Source organism: Pavona decussata, unplaced genomic scaffold (assembly GCF_977016875.1).
Source record: "Pavona decussata unplaced genomic scaffold, jaPavDecu1.1 SCAFFOLD_29, whole genome shotgun sequence".
In the NCBI taxonomy this organism is placed as follows: Eukaryota; Metazoa; Cnidaria; class Anthozoa; order Scleractinia; family Agariciidae; genus Pavona; species Pavona decussata.
The window spans coordinates 1,049,565-1,069,521 of NW_028145452.1; the positions used below are offsets into that span (position 1 = coordinate 1,049,565).

At 39.0% G+C, this 19,957-nt stretch overlaps 3 protein-coding genes across 4 annotated transcripts; 2 read left to right on the forward strand and 1 right to left on the reverse strand.

The window, feature by feature from the left end:
* Nucleotides 1-13: 13 nt before the first annotated feature.
* On the reverse strand, nucleotides 14-9,387 carry LOC146484832 (transmembrane protein 50B-like). 2 transcript variants are annotated; one of them, XR_014863524.1, is made up of 7 exons: nucleotides 9,175-9,387; nucleotides 7,517-7,617; nucleotides 6,322-6,389; nucleotides 4,361-4,453; nucleotides 3,823-3,883; nucleotides 2,506-2,608; nucleotides 14-2,131 (listed from the first exon to the last, which is right to left on the reverse strand). XR_014863524.1 is itself a non-coding variant. In XM_085104260.1 (6 exons), the coding sequence occupies exons 1-6, from the start codon at nucleotides 9,265-9,267 to the stop codon at nucleotides 2,566-2,568; spliced, it is 459 nt and encodes a 152-aa protein (XP_084960386.1). In that variant the 5' UTR covers nucleotides 9,268-9,387; the 3' UTR covers nucleotides 14-2,565. The 2 variants fall into 2 exon arrangements, 1 of the variants encoding a protein (XP_084960386.1); XM_085104260.1 differs by having other exon boundaries at nucleotides 14-2,608.
* A 33-nt stretch (nucleotides 9,388-9,420) lies between these two features.
* On the forward strand, nucleotides 9,421-10,819 carry LOC146484833 (proteasome subunit beta type-3-like). The gene has a single exon (XM_085104259.1). The coding sequence runs from the start codon at nucleotides 9,544-9,546 to the stop codon at nucleotides 10,159-10,161; it is 618 nt and encodes a 205-aa protein (XP_084960385.1). The 5' UTR covers nucleotides 9,421-9,543; the 3' UTR covers nucleotides 10,162-10,819.
* Nucleotides 10,820-14,029: 3,210 nt separating this feature from the next.
* On the forward strand, nucleotides 14,030-16,167 carry LOC146484834 (serine/threonine-protein phosphatase CPPED1-like). Its single transcript, XM_085104171.1, has one exon. It carries the CDS (start codon nucleotides 14,142-14,144, stop codon nucleotides 15,090-15,092), a length of 951 nt encoding a protein of 316 aa, XP_084960297.1. The 5' UTR covers nucleotides 14,030-14,141; the 3' UTR covers nucleotides 15,093-16,167.
* The last annotated feature ends 3,790 nt before the right edge of the window (nucleotides 16,168-19,957 follow it).

Consider the following 19,957-nt stretch of genomic DNA (forward strand, 5'->3'; position numbering starts at 1 on the left):
TTTCTTAATTATCTCTAATTCCCATAGCCCTTGCTAAGATCTGCTTTTCCCGCATAGTCATAAACCGTGCAAAAATACTTTGTTATTAGTGGGCAACATCCTTAAGCGGCCACCTAATTAGCAGCCCCCCGCCTCTATTAAATGGCCAGTTATCAAAGTCCTGAAACTATTGTCACTATAATACTGTTAAAGGAAACCTCCCCTCTTGAAATAAATTAACGTTAAATTGTTGAAAGTACAATCTAATTTCAAATTTCATTGGAAAACATGGAAATAATATTTCTGTGTTGGACAAAACAGAATTTGATTATCGTCAATTTTTCATTTTAAATTTCCCGGGCGCTGCCATCTTGGATTTCATGACGTAAAACGGTTGCTCAATTGTTTCACACAAAAGAACTTCTGCTTACTGACAATAGCGGCAACCATATGACATCATAAAATCCAAAATGGCGGCGTCCGGGAAATTTAAAATCCAAAACAGGTGATAATCATATCTAATTTTTAGCAGACTTGAATGTCATTTCTGCTATTTAAAGTAAAATTTAGAATTTAGGCACTATTTCCGACAATTCACTGTCAATTTGTTGTCGGAGTGGAGGTTCCCTTTAATAAAATCCCTGTTAAATGGCCACCTTTACTAAGCGGCCATGGTCACCTTTTGGCTGTCCTGATGAGGACGGCTCCTATTGTTTTTACCCTTAGTTAGTGACCACCAAGAATTTAATACAATGGAATAGTTTGGCCTTTGTAAAACGCTGATGGCAGATAAGAGTCCAAAAATAAGTGAGAACTGAGAAAAAAAAATTCAAACATGTTTATTACCATGTTAAATTCCATTGTTACTTTTAAGTAACAATGGAATTCAACATCATAATAAACAAGTGATAATCTTTGATTTTTTGGAAAATAAACCCTGTCACTGAGCCATATTCAACATATAAATAATGAAATGATGCAAGTTACTTATTGACACTCCATGTTCCTCCAGACAGAGTTGTTTGCAGGACTTTTTGAAGTAATGTACAGTTCCAGAAAATATCCATACTCCCCCCACGGAAGGTTTTTTATTTTGCACCCCCCCCCCCTCCCCCTTGGAAATTCCAGTTTAGCTTCATACTTTGCTTCAAAAATTTTGCCTTTTAAGACCCCCTCCCCTAGGAATTTCCGATGACCTTCCATGGAGTGGGTATAGTTTTTTTCTTGAACTGCACAATCTTCTCCACTTCAGTTACAGACATTTTCATTTTTTAAGCCCTTTGCCTTTTATAATGTCGACTTAAGTTCTGTAGTTGAGACTTTATTACAGGAATTTCTTCAGAGGCTTTGTGCAAATTGAGTTTTTAAAGGATATAGAATTTTTGCAACAATATATTATAAGTGCAACTTTGAATTTGTGAGTTCTGTAGTTGAGACTTTATCGCAGGATTTTCTTCATAGGAATTGTGCAAATTGAGTTTTAAAAGTACTGTATATAGAATTTTTGCAACAATATTATAAGTGCAAATTTGAATTTGTGAATAAGAGACTGAATTATGCGCACCAGTTGTCCCAAGACTCCAAGTGTGTTAAGAGTATTCAATAAATTGATGCCACTTTCTACCCTGCCTTTAGCTAATTTCTGATAAAACTATTATAAGCAGCCACTGGGAATTTTCCCGAGGGTGGCCACTTAACAGCGGTTCAACTGTAAGTTTCAAAACTCAGATGGGTCAGTACAACAGTCACTGTCTACGGGAAAACGTGGTCTTCAATGTGCAGAAGTATGATAATCGTGCCAAGGTAAGAAAATTATGACATTATGGTAGACAACCCAGTAATGCTGTGTTTCCTTCAATTCTGCAGTAAAATTTTGTTCAAAATTAGATCAAGTTTTGTTCAAAAATTACAATTTAAGATAAGCCCCTTCTCTGATCTAAGACCCCCCCCCCCCCTTCTAGATCTGAAAATGCATAGGCCACACATTGAGGTTTAATAGAGCTTTTATGGTATAATTACAATAAACTTTTGAGTATTTTGACGTCCGTTCTCATTTTGGAATAGAGCAAAACAGACTCAGCCCAACTATTCACACTGAAACAGAACTATAGCATCTATTGCATTCTGCTGCTATAAAATAATATACAAAAAGTTAAAGGGGAAGTATCATGGGGGTTTTGACCTCTTTTGTTAAAAATGGTGAAATAAGACCTTTACTTTGCTACAAAATAATTCTAGAACAACGAGAGGAGAGAAATCAACTCAATTCCTGACAGGAACAACACGTACTCTGTCCTAGCGCATTTTGGAAACAAAAATACGAAAACTTGAAAAACATTAGCCTAGTATTTTTCAAGTTTCAATCCAAACCGGCCTACTCTGTCTCTGGCCAGAGGCACTAATCGACAGTTTTATTGCACTGGGGTGACAATTTATAACAAAACTAGACAATAATTTTTTGTTTCTGTTCTCAGACAAACATTTCTGAGTTTTGAAATGAAGTCAAATTTTCGTGATACTTCCCCTTTAAATACTACAAATTAAGATTATTTTAGTCGTTTTAAGTACAAAACGTTCTTGAACACTCTACCAACTTTCTTCAGTTCGACCAAACTTGAAGACAATTGCACTGTGAGTGAAAGAATGAAGAACTTATCATGAACAATGTAAGGACTGTTTTTTTTTTGGTTGATCATTGTATTTTTATCATAAGTCCACTAAACTAGGCTCCCTAGACATCCATCCATCCATCTTATCTTGAATGTTGTAATTCAGACGCTAAATTAGCCAGTGAGACAGTCAAATTTCTGAACAAGCCTCCCTTTACTTGTTAACCTCACTAATAAGGGAACTTAAGTCATACATGTAAATTAAGAAGTTTGTTTGAAGAAGACCCACCTTGTCTGGGGTGGGAGGTGGTGGGGTATCAAAGACACCACCAATCCCATGAACATTATTACCGACGAAATTTTATTGGCTTTAAAACTTGAGTTGACACAGTTTATCTAAATGTTCAGCCACATGTAGCAAGAGTCAGCATTGCTAGATAAACAAGAAGAGTGGCATGAGGTTGAACTTTGTTGTCATTTTTGACTGCTGGATAGAGGCATGGCTGTGCAATAAAGACACCATCTTTTGAGGTCGAGGAAGTTGGGGGGTTGGGTGCAGGACGAGACCACTTGGCATATAATTATTGTGTGGTTTGGTGGGTGCTGTTCAAGTATAGTTGTTTTGACCCCTTACCTAATAAATAAGATTTTAATATTTAATGCTATGGAAGCTAAACTAAAGAGAACTCTGAGGGAACTCGTCATAACAAGTTTGTTCGAAGAGGACCCACCTTGTCAGGGGTAGGGGGGCTATCGAAGACACCACCTATCTCATTACAGACAAAATTTTACTGGCTTCAAAATTTGACTTGACACAAATATTCAGCTAGCAAGAGTCACCATTGCTATGCAAACAAGAAAAGTGAGGTTGGAATCTCATTGTCACTTTTTACTGCTGGATGCCATCTTTTGAGGTTGAGGAAGGGGGATGCAGGCAGAGACCACCATCTATTTTGTGGTTTGGTGGGTCCTGTTCGAGTATAGTAGTTTTGACCACCTCCCTGATAGCAAATACTTTCAAAGGCATAAATTCAAAATTTTTACGTGAACTGGACCAAAAAGAGCATGTTTATATTAATTTTTGTGGTAGTGCAGTTTGACTTGCCTTAAGTAACATTTTTTTAATGCCTTCTCAAAGAAGTTCAGTTTCTACTGTAGTTAACTCTCTGGGCCTTTCATTTTACATGCCCGGAATTCCAAGATACAACTGTAGACAAACAAGATGGCAATTTACCTGAAGAAAATCAAAGCATTTTGCAGGAAGATCGCTACACCTGGCCAGGGTTCTGGGTCAGCTGAAAGCAAAACAACTCCGATTAAATTGTTACCGTAAAGTCATATGCATTAATAGCTAGTAATCACTGTGTAATCAGCAAAAAAAAAAATTAAAGATATAATTATCGGGCCTGGTAAGTTACCGGGACATTCAAGAAATGGGCCCCAGATCAGGCTTGGTGCTTCTACATGGTTACAAAATTATTTAATTCATGATAGAACCTCAAACTTGGTAAACTGAGTAGTTATAATGTGATCATTCTTTTCTTATGATGGACTCCAGATTGGGCAATTTCCCATTTTGTTCATCTAGAGCCTGAGCAAACTTTGGGTACTCAAGTGTCATTTCATCTGCCAATTCTAAACAGCACCTTGGTATGAAGTTTGTTAACTAGTAAATGTTTTGAGGATGACATGTGAACATGTCATCTTTGATGCAAGCAAAAGAATGTGCCACGTCTGTCTTAAATTGTACCTTTTTTAATTACTAACATTACCTGGAACAACATAAGCACCAAATAGAATCCAACTGGCTGCAATCAATGCACCAAACAGCAAGAGAAAGCCCATTATAAGCCACACCCGGGCACCTGTCAAGAACAGTCAGATATGTTGAAAGGGGGAAAACTGCTCTCTTGGAACAAACAGTTGTCACAGTACTTATACGATTAACCACCCTGGGCGCTTATTTAAGGGTACTTAGTACTTACTTACTTAGGCCCTTCGTTCTTGGATGAGCATAGGCCATCAATGACATGACGACCCCATCGAGGGTGGAGGCTTATAATTTTCCCAACATTTTCACCAAGCAAGGACATTAATTTTTAGAGAATAGCAAACCAGGCATAACAATTACTTTATTTCGCTTCAACAAGACAAAACAAAGTACGAAAGCTATCATAAACAATTAGCCATAAATAGTTCATTGGCTACCGTATCCAAAACCAATTTTGAAACACCACTGATGCTCCTCTTACTTTGCACTGGGCTAGTTCAGAAATGTAGGGGGGTGAGGTGGGCACTTATAAACGTTTTGGGCTTTCAGGGTGGGCAGTTATTTAAGGTGGGTGCTTATTCAAAGGTAGGCGGTTAATCGAATAAATAAATAAATAAACACGGTATTTTCTGCATTTGTTCAGTATGAATGCGCATGGTCCTGAAACAGTTAACAATTTAATGGTATGGAGCAAGCATAAGGAATACATGAGTGAGACAGCATGATTCCATGTTAATATTCAACACTTCATGTCTAATGATTTCACTCACACTTTCCATGGATTTTAATTTAAAGGGGCACTGTCATGGCGATTTTGCAGTATTTTGGTTAAAACTGCTCAAACATTATTTTGATAAAAAACCTTTTTGCAAGTTAACATGAAATTGCTCTTAGAACACTGGGAAGAAAATCTTGAGGGATTTTGACAAGGAAGAACTAACTATTAATAATTTATTTGGTTTCTAGCAACTTCTCTAAAATACACAAGAGGAACTTGAAAAAACTGGTCAATTTTTTCAAGTTGTAATCCATTTCCATCCAAGCCATCCGCAGCCAAACAGAACTAAAACTAGTTTCTGTACACTAGTAGGATTATTGTTAACAAAACTGAACCCTTATTTTAACGATTCCATCAATTGAAGTATGTTTTTTGGCCTGCACTCAAAGTTACACTAAAATAGGTGACACTGCCCCTTTAAGGATGGTGCTTCCTTTTGTTGCTGTGTATCCATTTTGTGCATCTCTGGATGGTCTAAGAACCTCTTATTTCTTAAGGAAGATGCCTACTTATTCAAGTATATTATTTTTTGCACAGTTTATGACCATGTAGGAAAAGGAGATTTTAGCAGGGGCTATTGAAATCCAAATTAGAAAGAGAATTGGGGGTAACAATGCATTCTTCAAAGATAATATTAAGCTTCAATTTGGAAAGAAATGCAATTTTGTTATATAATTATTTTAACACTTTTTGGAGTTATTGGTGCTTAATATATACGTGAGCCAATTTCCATGTCAAAGTTCAACAAAAAAATCACATTTCTCTCATTCTAGAATTCTCGTTTTGACAGTGGATTCTCGTCACTTCAAGGACACAGCACCAAATGGTTTGGCAAAACTTTGACGATTGGTGTCTGAGCTCTCTGGCTTACTATTAATTGGCACCCTCCCTGATTCAAAAAGTTTGCCGATATAAGTACACAAGAAATTTTAATTGACATTTATCAAAAAAAGGTCATTGGATTTGCATGTACATGTAGTACTTAATCTTTCACAGATTTGCTTTGGAACCCTACCTGAGACAACCGTGGACCTAAACACAGGAAGACGGGGGAAGAAATGTTCTCGCCCACACTTCTGCTGACTTTCACTCAAAAAAATTAGATAGGGTAAAAGTCAATTTAGCCAGCCTCAGTTTGCAAATTAATGCCCTGAAAGATATTTAAAATGCCATATACAACTTGCCTGTCTGTCCAATACACCCTGTGTTGTATGTTTCACCTCTAACCTGTGCATTAGACACAGCATTTACCCTGTAGGAAAAGAAATACAATTCCATTCAAAGTCAGAAGTTATTCAACTACAACAAGTGGTTTGAAGGGTGTTAAGCAAGGGAATCATGAGTGTATGCCTTTATGCCTTTTTGGCCTTGAAATCAAAATTGCTCCAAATAAACTCAGTTTTTGCAGGGAGACCAGTTATCGTGTACTAAGAAACTCAGTGTTCCAGTAAACTCTCAAAGTACGAGAGTCCATGAAGAATTTTGAGGGGTCAATAACTCTGGTTCTCTCCAAATCTTCTTAAGTAATGTTTACCATTCAGTTTGTTGGGTCAGGTAGCCAGCTTTCTCAGTCAAAACTACTTAGAACAATTTGGAAGTTTTTAAAGTTCTAAAGGCTAAAAAACAAGAAAGTGGCTTATTACTTTTCTTTAAAAGTAAAATGCAAGCATCAAACACAAAGGAGGAACAGCTACTTGACTGATTTCTTTTCACAAAACTGAACCAATTTAAGTGAAGTGTTCAAGGCCATACATACATCAGTTAATTGTATCAGTAATTTATATTCTATTGTTTAGGTAACTTTCATTTTAAAGAAAAGGTAATTTATTCTAATTTTTTAAGAGCCTTTTCCTCAAAAACTAAATACAGTCTAACTAAATTTCATGACAGCCAGACAGACACGAACCAGGCAGCACCTTTGTCTTTCTTCCATTTAGTAATACCGTTGGTTGCATATAAGCGTGTACACAGGAGGGAAAAACATTTAAGTGTTCTGGCTCGATGCAAACATGACATGTTTTGGTGCCAAACATTCAAAGTTTGGAGTAGGCAGCTCTTGTTGATTTGATTTGTTTTTGCTCAACAAAATATTCTTTGCAAGCATTTTTAGATGTTTAAAGAATACTTTCTGGAGGCATGTGTGCTGTTTCTGGGCAAGAAATATGCCTGCAACTCGGCTGGAAATATGAGTGGAACGCACTGATCTGGTGCGACAGTTTGCTTAAAGGCTGTCGAACTTAATATGTTTGGCAAAAAAACATGTCATGTCTGGCACTCTATTAGAACATGTTTTTTGTCTCGTGTCTATGCTTAGATGCAACCAACGGTAGTAAAGGCTTTATTTATAGAGGGTTATTTATATGAAGTTTCATAACTTACATGAAGACAGCTAATGAAGATATGACGCCTGGTGTGTGATAAGCAGGAGGAAATACTTTTGTAGCTTCTGCGTCAATCATAATCCACCAACCAATGAAAAACTGTTGAACAAAAAGATTGATTAAAAACTCAGTACCTTTACATGTATTTAAACTATAGCCAAGCTTAAGCTTACTTATAGACATATAGACTGCTTCTCAGATAATGAATGAATCTCCCAATTACCTGTACAGATCATCAGATCAAGTAAAAGCAAGACTCAATTTGCAAACTATAAGTGTCAATGTTTTATTAAATTAGCCTTTGCTGTACCACCCCCATGCATGTACACAAGATTCATAGTGGCAGGAGCGAGTCAATTTAGTTTTGGTTGAGAGGGTTCGAGATAAGGGAGGGGGGGGGGGGGGTTGGCGCACAAGAAAAAAATCTCCTGATTTCTGGGAAACTTTCCATTCAGCCACAATTTTTGGTTTAACCGGTTGAAATGCAAAAGGTACATAGGATCATACAGAGATTTTCCAGAACAAATTGACCACCTTTGCATGGAGGTCCTCCACTTTCTGTTTCAACCAGTTGGAGTGGAAATTACTGTCCATCTGCAGAAAATTTCTAGTTCCATCCTGTTGTCTTCTTGTGCCATCACATACATTTTTTTAATCTACCAATGAGACTGCACATTTGGAATGACTGGAAAAAGAGTCTCTATTTGACATAGAAAATTTCCAATTTCGGGTGAGTGTTAAGTCCTGAGAAGGACTACTTGGGGTGACTTTGACTGACATTTTGACAACCTGAGCAGAAGTCATCTTCAGAGTCAAGAGAGTAGTGGAACATGATGTACAGTAGATGGTATAGTGGATTAAGTCCCAGTCAATTCTGTGGTTGATTTGTAAATGGTGCTCAGCAATGTGATTGTTTTTATCACCATTTCTAGTTGCTTATTTGTGTTCAGTTACCCTGCGAGCAGAAGCCCTTCGATCTTCCTAGATAGGGGCCTCTGCTTGCAGGGTGGTGTTCAGTCAGTTGTACGTTTAAATTTCTGCCAGTCTCACCAATATAAGTGGCCTGGCAGTCGCAGCATTTGATCTTGTAAACTGCTCCCTGTCTGCAGTTCATCTTTTGTTAGTCAAAAGTCCCACAGACTTTTGACTAAAAAAAGACGGATCAAAATGCACCAATCACTTTTTACAGTCTTCACAGCCAGTAAAATCACGGCTTACTGACAAACGACCAATAACATCGTGGGTTCAAACCACTTACACTTGTAAACATTTTGGATAAATAGAAAGTGTTGGTAAGGTTGGAATCTGGATCTGAGACTTCTCAATAAGCTTAACAAAGAATAGAGCTTTATAAAATCCTTCATATTATGCTGAACAACTGGAGAAGGTTCGATTTCGGCCGCTTATTCGAGTCCGATTTCCTCCCAACAGCGGCTGGTAACCAAACCAAGCAATTTTTTACTGAAGTCACTAATACGATGTTAAACATAAAAACACTTTGGTGTATGGGCAAAATACATATAAGACCTCAAGGATTTGAAATTTGCTAAGTCTTGAGTCAGCATTACAGCTGATTACAGCGAAACGTAATAAGATATTCAACTGACACCTGCAGATGCTTGTCATAAGCTTATACTCAAATGCAAGTCGACATACCAGCGTTCCAGCCGAAACTGATGAAAGCAAGTTTCTTCTCTCTGCAACCGCCTCGAAATCGGGGCAGCGCATCTCATCCAAGCATCCACTCATGATTGCAAGATCTGTTAAACGCTAATACGCAAAAAATTCCACTACATTTGTACAATTTTGTATGATTATTTTTAGGGATTACCGCAAGAGTGAAGCTGTTCCTTCCCAGAAATCTTCGAGACACTTGGCTTGGTAGCCGCTCCACCCTACTAAGTGACCGCGCCAATTACTCAGCAAAACCGCCATCTTGCTTTCGGCGGTGTGCTCGTGACAAAAGGTTTTCCCAGAGAAAATAATTCCTTGAAGATTTGAAGACAAATTTACAAGCCTGGCAAAATGTCTATTATGGAATACAATGGTGCCGCCATCATAGCGATGGTTGGCAAAGATTGCGTCGCAATTGCTGCAGATCGTCGTTTGGGTATCCAAGCGCAGACCCTGTCATGCGATTTTCAGAAAGTTTTTCAGATGGGTGATAAGCTGTTTCTTGGTCTTCCCGGCTTGGCCACGGACGTGCAAACCGTAGCGAACAGGCTTACCTTCCGCAAGAACTTGTACGAACTGCGGGAGAATCGCCAGATCAAGCCCAAGACTTTCATGAGCATGGTGTCAAACTTGCTATATGAACGGAGATTCGGTCCGTACTTCGTGGAACCCGTCATTGCGGGACTAAACCCGAAGACCGACGAGCCTTACATCGCAGCACTGGATCTGATCGGCTGCCCTATGGAGACGAAAGATTTCGTGGTGAGCGGAACTTGCTCGGAGCAGATGTATGGCATGTGCGAGTCGTTATGGGAACCAGATTTGGAGCCCGATGATCTGTTTGAGACCATCTCGCAAGCGCTTATGAATGCGGTGGATCGAGATGCTGTTAGCGGTTGGGGTGGTATTGTGCATGTAATAGAAAAAGATAAAGTCACCACACGGACTCTCAAAGCTAGGATGGATTAATCTCAGAGAACTCTCATATTGTCTTTATAGGTAGCTTACCAGTTTCCTGGTTAATGATACTGTTTTCAGTGTGTGAAATGCACTTATCAATTATTTTGAGCCACAGGGGGGAAAGGGGGGGAGGGGGGGTAGGGACAGCTAAAGCCAGGGAATTTGAGCCAACCTGAGATTTTATGTTCATTGCCCCACTTCAGGGCATTTGCTAAAAACAGTCACTAAACATCTTTGACATTTTTTTATAAAGTCCACTAAAATGGCCAAAAGTACCATTATAGGTAGATAATTGCTGCAAAATCCCTGCTGATACCTGGCCTTTCTGCCCCCCTCCCACCCCTCCCCCAGCAGCTTAGCATGCTTCTTTTTCAAAACAGGTGCTTGGACAAAATCTACTAAACGTACTGTTAGTCTGCATACCAACAGCTTTGCTCTGAAAAGTGTCCAAAAGCTCAACAACACCCCTCCCCTGTCCTTGGAGTTTATAACATTTCGCCTTGGTACTGAAACTTGACCTTCAGAAATACTATCAAGGATGAACAGGAGTGTTGAATTTTGTAATGAATTGTTTTCTTCTGTAGTTCCGCTTGTGTGTACACTTTCATAACTTAAGTACTGGTATTGAGTAATGCTTTGTCATTTATTAAAATTCTGGATTAACCCTTATTTAGTCAGATGGTTTGTGCTTTTTGAGTTCCAGGGACATGGGCTTCTGGTTCCAGAGCCTGTGTACCACCACCCCACCCCACCCAAATACAAAACATTTGTAATACCATCATTTAGTTCACTCAGCTGTCATCTTGGATTTCTTGATTTCTCTTACCATTACCAAAAAATTTCTTTCTTAACTTTTCTGTGCTTTTTTGTGAGCATTTTTGGAGTTTTTGTATGCTAAGAATCATGATTAAATGTACCAGTTGCCATCTTTTTCAGTATGGTGGATTGAAAAATGCTCTACGAAAATTCAAGATTGATGTCAGCTTTAGCTTTCATTTGAGTGGTCCCATTTTAGGATTTCATCTACATTCTCATAAATTTTAAACATCTTTTAAAAGGTTAAGCCTCACTTCCCATCTGACGTTAGGCACGGCCAAAGCCCAACCCGATTTCTGTAGCATAAAGCTTCACTTCCCACTGGGTGGTATCTCTGGTGTATGTACCATTTTCAACCAAAAAAGGTAACCTGGTAACCCTTTAATACACCTGCTATGCAAAATAGTACCCCTTTCACATAACTACAGTAGCAATACTGCATGTCTTTTCGGTGATTCCGTTCAAGAGATTTTGAAAAGCCCTTTCCCACCTAAATGACAATCAGTTTCCCTCCCCTTTTTGTACTTCGGCTCGTCAAATTCCTTCTCTTTTGTGTACCTCCAGCCTGAAAGAGGTACGGTTTTGGGCGGAGCCTCCATCTATAGTCCATTACAGGGAAGGCAAAGTCGGACGATTCAACTGAAACATCTCGCACGGCACAATAAACTGCACCGCAGAAGTTCAACTCAGTAGCTTTCATTAATTTTGAATGGTTACACTTTAGGATTTCATCCACAGACTCAAAAGATAGAACCACCTTGTCAAGCATAATAAACAGCACCGCAGGAAAGTACTGCTCAGTAGCTTTTATTAGCTTTCATTTGAATGGTTACACTTTAGGAAATTCATCCACAGACTCAAAAAGATAGAACCACCTCGTACAGCATAATAAACAGCACCACAGGAAAGTACAACTCAGTAGCTTTCTTAAAAAAACTTAGTAGAAGTGAGTTTCATTTGAATGGTCACACTTTAGGGTTTCATCCGCGGACTCAAAAGTTAGAAACACCTTGTACCGCCGGCATAATACACAGCACCACATGAAAGTGCAGCTCAGTACGGCTTTCATTTCATGTGCAAACACAGTCGCGGAACTAAGAACCACAGTACGATGACCCAAGTTTCGACCCTTGAAGAGACACTGGACACCAAATGCTTGGTTTAGGTACATGGAATGCCTGTGCGGAAATCTTGGTCATAACACGGTTTGTTCGAAGAGGACACACCGGCAGCGAGGCAGCGTGGTCGAGTGGTTAGGGCGCCGGACTTGAAATCCGGGTGTCCTGCTCTGACCACTAGATGGAGTTATTTCTCGGTAGCCCTGAGATCAACTCCTCGGCTGCGCTTGTAAATAGCCAGCTGGTCTGCCTCCTGCCAGTTGGGATTTGTAACCATTTCAATTTAAATTATTTCTTTGTGACATTAATGCTCGGCCCCACTAGCACTTGTGCTATAAACACTGCCGAGGGTAAACAAAGGTTATTTATTTTATTTATTTTTATTTTTTACCTTGTCTGGGTAGACGGATTATCGAAGACACCACCTGTCTCATGAACATTGCCGACAAAATTTTATTGGCTTTGAAATTTGAGTTGACCCAGAAATATTTACCTCCCAAGAGTCAGCACTGCTAGATAAACGAGAAAAGAGAGGTTTGAATCTCACTGTTATAGTTTACTGCTGGATAGAAGGGTGGCTATGCAATAAAGACACCATCTTTTGAGGTTGAGGCATGGAGGAACAGGCCACCATCTATTTTGTGGTTTTGTGAGTCCTGCTCGAGTATAGTAGTTTTGACCGCTTCACTAAGCTATAAATGAATAAAATCATGTTTTTGGTTACATTTCTTCTTGCAGTTGGGTACTCCTTAATTTTGGTTAATACGGTAGGCCATTTCCAAGGCTTCGTGCAAAGTTTTTAAATAGTGATTATTGTATTTTTAAGAAATCTTTTTTTTTTTAGATAATTTTAGGTTTTAACCTGATATTTCAATCCATCTTTTTGGCATTATTCATTATAAAGCGTCGCGGGCAAGTATTGATTTGGCGCTATATAAGTATATATTCTTATTGTTTTGTTTCATTCATATATGCCAACGAACTAATTTTCATATGCAAAGCTTTGCACTTAGCCTCGTTTTCATAACGAGGCTCTAAGCAACTCGGAAATGGCCTAGTTTAAAACGTTTCATAGAACTCCATTCTAGCTAGATCCATCTGACACAAATTCGCCAGATTTAACCAGGATCCAACTCTTCGTTGGGGAATTTAACATACTCTTCAGGCTTCGGGCCTTTTTTCTGAGTATAATCAGGTCATCTGAATTAAATTAGGCGGTTGCATCGCTACTTCTTCCATGCAAGCCAGAATGCTTTGTTGTTAATTTTGATTGCGTATTTCGATTGGCTAGTGATGTCAAAGTCATTTTTCTAATATATTTGTTTTCTGTAAAAATTGATTAACTGTAGATCTGACTTTCATAACAGCAAAACTCGAGAACTATAAATATTAAATGTTTCGTATATTTGATTGTGGCGATCGCGACTGTTAAAACTGACAACACAACAGCCGTTGGTCACCGGTTGAAACTCGGTATAAACTGCAACTTAAATAGGAAAAGTTGTTTTATATTATCGAGACTTCTCAGCCGATTGTCTTTTTAATATTTAAACATGTCTAAGAAACAATGATGTCAGATTAAGGTTCTAAATTAACCACAAGAATTAAAAAATGTCAAATACTCGAAAATACTTTTCACTGAACTGAGTGTTGTTTAAACTAATATGGGGACCAATATGATCACGAGCGGTAAAATTCCTGCCCTAGAATCATGTACTGTACTGAAATGTTACTAAAAAATATTGACAATATGTCGCAAAGTAAGGTTAGGTTTCTTTTTGATGAGATTTTGTGAACACGGCTCTGTCAAATGGTAAGAAAATTAATTCTGCGTATAAAATATATTAAATAAATTTGCATCCTTTGACATTCGTACTTGACAAGAGGTTTGAAATTTGCATATGACTGTAGCTAGCCAGCAGCACGCATGTGTTGTTCAAAGGGCATATGTTTTTATAATGACCGGTAAAAAAAACTACAAAGCAAAATTCACGAACCGATGAGCCTGACGCGATCGACTGAAACTCGAGTGGGAAAATACTTTGACCGGACAAGATGACATTGAATTTGGAAATTCATCCAGACGCGTTGGTAATGAATCAAGCTAGCAGAGCAGGAAAAACCCCTGAAGAGAGTCGCATTTTAAAAGCGAAAGACTACAAGTTGCCTCTGTTTACAAGATACCGCGAGGGTACCAGTAAAGAATCCTTTCATTTCGTTCAAGTTGTATCCCCTACGTTTGGTCGCGCCGCTCACCCGGAAGAAAGCTGCGCCACAGAAAGGCAAACCATGGACAGAATCATCAACGTTCTCAACAACATGAAACCCAAACCACGATTTTTGCTCGTGCATGGAAATTTCACTAATGCTAAGCCAGACGAGAAAGAATACTTCCCACAATTGGAGAGTTTCAAGTCTGCGTTTGAAAAATTGAGCCCGGAAATACCCGTCGTATGTGTCTGTGGTCACACCGATTGCGGCGGCCCACCGTCTTTAGTCTCCATTGAAGCGTATCGGAAAAGCTTCGGCGACGATTGGTTCGCATTCTGGGTAGAAGGGATACAGTTTTTAGTGCTAAACACCGCTTACTACAAACATTCAAGCACTGAGACGGAAACTTTAAAAGTGGAACAACAAGAATGGCTTGAATCAAAGCTTTTGGAAGCGCAGGTGAATCCGCCACAGCAAATAATTCTTCTACAAACCACACCATGGTTTAGCAAAACCATGGACGAAGCTAACTGCGACGACAACATTGATGTCAGCATTCGCCAAGAAATCGCACCAAAACTTAACGAAGCTAACGCAAAATATGTCTTCACAGGGCATGTAAATGGCACTGGAAAGGATCAAGGCTTAGAGATAATTCAAACAAATTCATTGGGGAAAACAGATGATGTGGAAAATCTAGGTTTTCGTGTTGTTAAAGTTAAACCTGAAGGCGTCTTGCATAAATTTTTTGCGTTGGACAACTCCCCTGTAGATTTTACTGATTTAGAACTGTAATATTTATTAATTTTTTCCAGCTGCGAACGCTTGAGTATACGACTCCGCGAAGTTTCAGGATTTTAAATTGAAACTGTGAAATACTGATTACAATAACTGCAACATATGTAATTCAGAACGGGGATAGAAATTTAGAATTTACTTCACCGCACAAAATCTAGCTGTCTGACTTTACCGATGTAAGAGAAACCATTCTGACACAACAAGTCCAATATTTTTGGCGGATAAATTATCAGGTAAACACGACTTAAGCTAATTGTTTATATCGAAGAACGGAGTGTCTATAATTTGATTTTCAAAATTTTACTTTTTCTTCGATCGATATGAGGGAAGTTTAACAGATATCGGCGGTGCCATATTTAAATGACAAACAAAATGTTTTTTCGCACAAGCCAGTATAATGGATGACCTGTTATACTGTTTTGTTTTGAATATCTATTTTTATTTTCTATTATATCCTGCGTCATGGTATATTTTAGCACCGGTCAAGCATTCTGAGCGGCTAACGTTCTAAATTTCTGCCGAAGCTTACTTTTAATGGCCATCATTTGTGCCTTTAAGTTAATGGCCGCTGGAGGCGATTTAAGTGAACTCTTTGATTTCGCTATCAAAATTTTCAGCAACTCGCGGGGCCAAGTTTCTAGCGAACAATTATCGCAAAACTGCGATTCCATGCTAATGGACTGAGCGAGTTACTTGTCACTTTTATGACGTAGTTAGATTTCAAAATGAAATTTGGTGGGCTTTTTATTTTCAGTCAGTAAGGGCTGGTTAGTACCCTGATGTTAAGCTTAGGTTTAACCCGGTTTTATAAACTGTTTGAAAGTACCTTTAAAGCCTTTTATTTTCGCTGGGTTAAGAATCTGAAAGTTTGCACAAAAACTGGAAAATAACATTTTCGTGCGGGGGTAATTAAAATGTTTGCGATAATAATTGGAAAAGCCAAAATACAAAACTGAGAAAATAAAATATTCTTCCGGTCCATAAGATAGAACTCTTAGACTATATGTTTCGCGACAAATCTTGAATTTAAACTGAACAGATAAGAATCAATAAACTACTTTAGCCCATTGAATTTCCATGCCCGCAAACTGCGGTTTTGCAAACGTTTTGTGAAATCTTTATCATACGGCTCAGAATATACATGACATTCCACTTGCCTTGTATAATGCAGTGTACTTGAAACTGGGCCCAACATGGAAAGGTGATAATATTACACACTATATTTGTGCAATTAGCAAGTCAATGATAACTCCGCATTTCCTTTACGTAGATTGGCTTCCGGGGATTTAATTTTCGCCAACCTTTAGCGATGCGCCAAAACTCTTACGATTATAAGCCCGCCCAAAATGAAGAGCCTTGAGGGAGTCAAAACTACACTGTGAAACAAAACAAGGCATCGAAAGAGAATTCGCATCACTATGCTTATAAACTGAGGCTGCATCAGCTAGTTGACTGGATAGGGGGTTAGTTTCTAAACAAACTGTGGTGCTGCGTCGCTGGGGAGTAGAAACGAATGTTTGGTTTATCAACAGTCGATATAAACTAAAGGTAAATTGGCCACCGTAAAGAGATTCGAGTCCTGACGCCTCGAGCGATTCGCTCTCATGCCAAAGGTCTACCGCTCGAAACGTCGGCACTCGAATCTCTTTACGTTAGCCAATTTACCTTTAGTTTATATCGACTCTGTTGATAAACCAAACATTTGAGTGTACCATTTAAGATCTAAATTTTGACTTCTCGTTACCATTTTGGCAAACATGCAACATCATGATTGAATAAACGAAATGATCTTCTCAAACAAAGCCGTTTATAAACATATATATCCATTTTCTCCGCCGCCCAATTCAGAGAAGAGGCTTTTAAGCGCGTTTTAGCAGATCGTTATCGCGTATACGGAAGTCCAGCTCATGATGAAACCTTTATTGGTTATTTAGCAAATAGATCGAGTCCTCGAGTCCTAAAGGATGACGTCAATAAAACCAAATTTGTGAAATAATGGTATGAGATGAGTATGATGAAAAAAGCCTACTTGCCCAAAATCAGCATTTTGGGTTTATTTTTGCAATTTGCGGCCGGGAGATAATATTAGCACTTTCATGATAGTTTGATGATTCGAAACTAATCACCAATATCTCATCCCCAAATTACCGAAAATATGCTGATGTTTTACAGGTTGGGCATTCTTCGTCATTCGCTTTGCGAATGTTTCTTCCAATCCCATAGTTTCACAAATTTTCAGTAAAGTTATTTTTGTAGTCATGTGATACTTTATGGTTGATGGCAGGCTAATTGAGTTCAGCAGCCAGTGATCAACGGTAGTTTTAAATTAGCAGTTATCAGGTAGTAATTTAACCTACCGACAAGTTTAAAACAGTATTGAAAAATTTTACTCCCTTTTGCAATCGATTTTGTTCAGCTGTCACTGTCTGCAATATTTCCCACCACGTTTAATATCAGTGACGTCATCACGGTTGTTATCGTAACTGCAACAAAATATATTTGCAGACTGATTGTTTTGGCAGTAAAGTTTTACCCTCCGTTGAGTTTGTTACGCCATCCCGACTGAGAAGAAGGCCATTAGCAACGAGGAGTGCTGGTCCGTTTTGTGACAGCAAGGCACAGGACTAAAGCCACCCAACATTTATATACATATATATATATATAGAGAGAGAGAGAGAGAGCAGTTTGGTTGGCTATAACTCAACCATTCAACCATGAAGGATGGGAAAATCCGAAAAATTCACTACGTGTTCCGTGTGATAAATCTGGACAGTGAAGCAAGAGTGAAAGAAGTAACAATGGAGTCCTACCTGACAGCAGTTCCCTTGTCAACAGATGGAATTGGAAATGGCCGCTATCGAAGACGCTTGAACTCTTTCACAACCAGTCCGGCATACATATCACTCCATTGTCCAAACCAAAGGGCGTTTGAGGGATAGGATGGAAGTGACACAACAGGAAGTTGTTGACATCAAAGTCTACTTCAGCTCCAAAAAACGGAATTTAAATTCTAGAAGTTCAAAATAATCCCTTTCTTGAACTGTAATTCTCTCGGGTTCAATTGCTCCAATCCCTGAGATTGAGTTATTTTAAGTTTTTCTTATTTATTTTTAACCTTTATTGTAATTCCACTTTTGGAGCCGTACTTGGCAGGAATGAAAAATTTCCTTTTGGACTGAAATGGAAACTCGGACGTAAGGAGTTAACCACACTCTACTTCAGAAGTTATCATAAATCTCTGAAATCTGCCGCATTGCGTTGACACCGTCGTAACCAGTTAGCCGGAAGTGGTCGTCTGGTCTTCTCGAAAACGGATTCAAAAAAATGTGAGAAAAAAAAAAGAGGGAGAAAGAAATTGCAAAGACGTCATTGGACTTTTAACTTCTGTGAGCAGGCATTGCCCTGAAACTTATACTCAGAACTTTGCCATGATCTTCACACAAGTTTAATCTCGTGAAGTAAGGGCGATCGTCTTGTATACATGTAAGCGCCACCAGATGTACCGATCCAAAATGTCTGAAGACGGCGTGGATCACAGTTCTTGAGATATGGTTGGCGGTAAGCCAGCCGGAGATGTCGCATCGAGAATATTTAAGCAAAACACATGAAATGATGTTCCAAGTGTTCCCAGATTGTCTGATGGTGTAAAGGCATAGTTTTCTAAGGTAACGCAGTCTTGCGTGATGGTCCCCCCTTCAGTTAAAGGATTACAAAAAGTTTGAATAAACGTTGAATAAAGCCTTATTTGTTAAGATTCCTGAGCTGAAGATTGAAGTCATTGAAAGCGATCTGGAGTGGCTTTAAAGCTCTATAGGTTCATTTTAGGCAGCGCTATAATATTTTTATCTGTTCGGTCATTCTAGGGGAACTTGAGTCCTTTCGAAATTAGTAGGGCATTTTTGTCCATTTCCCGAAAACCTTAGGTCTTATTTCCTTTCCGAAAATCTTAGCTGACCTTTTTTCCGTACCCGAAACAACATTTACATCAATCCGAAAACACTAGGCCTTAAATTTCCCATATCACGAAAGTTTGTGGTGAAAATTCCCTTTAGAAAATTGTAGGGGATTAAGGGCCTTCCGAACAGATCATTTACCGAAACGATCCGTTGGGTGCCCGACGGTTTTCAAAATGTTAGCCGGCCTTGTTACGCACATTTTCCCCTCCGAAGATAGTCTCCCACGCAGTGGCTTTTGGCCAGACAAATATACGTAATGTGATTCTGTGGATAAATTCTCATGCAGCATCTGTGGCCGCTCGTGTGCGTCACGAATTGGTCTTCATTCCCACATGAGGACCCACCTCCGCAAATGGCTTGTCTTCCTACTCATGTGTCGTTAATTTGACGTCCCTAAAACCACTGCCTGGGATGCTACTCCGAAGAAAAACAGAATCAGTTTTCAATTGTGTCGCGAGTTTGAGGTGACATTTCGTTAGCCAACCTTCTAACCGAGGCTAGGCTTACCACCTAACAAAGATTCATTCGCTCCTAGAGTATGGGCGCTTTCCATTTGTCGGAACAGGCTGGCAGACCGGCCAGTCTGTCAATCGGAATGCATCATTTTGAAGGGATGGTGCTGCAAAACCTTTAAAAATACTGACTTCGAAAATGGTGCGCGCTATTTCGTGGAAATTCGAAGGACTAAGATAAAAGTTATCCTTCGAATTGGTAGATTCCGTTTACGAACTGACCGGTCTATGGAGCTGTCTGTCTGCTGAGCTGGAGAGAATGGACCCAGAATGCAGGATCGCTGCCTGAGTATTCTCGGTATACCAAATGGGTGTTTTGAATCAGACCAATTTTCATCCTGCGCTATACTAACAGAAAAAGAAATCAGCCCACAAATTGTAACGTGTTAAACTG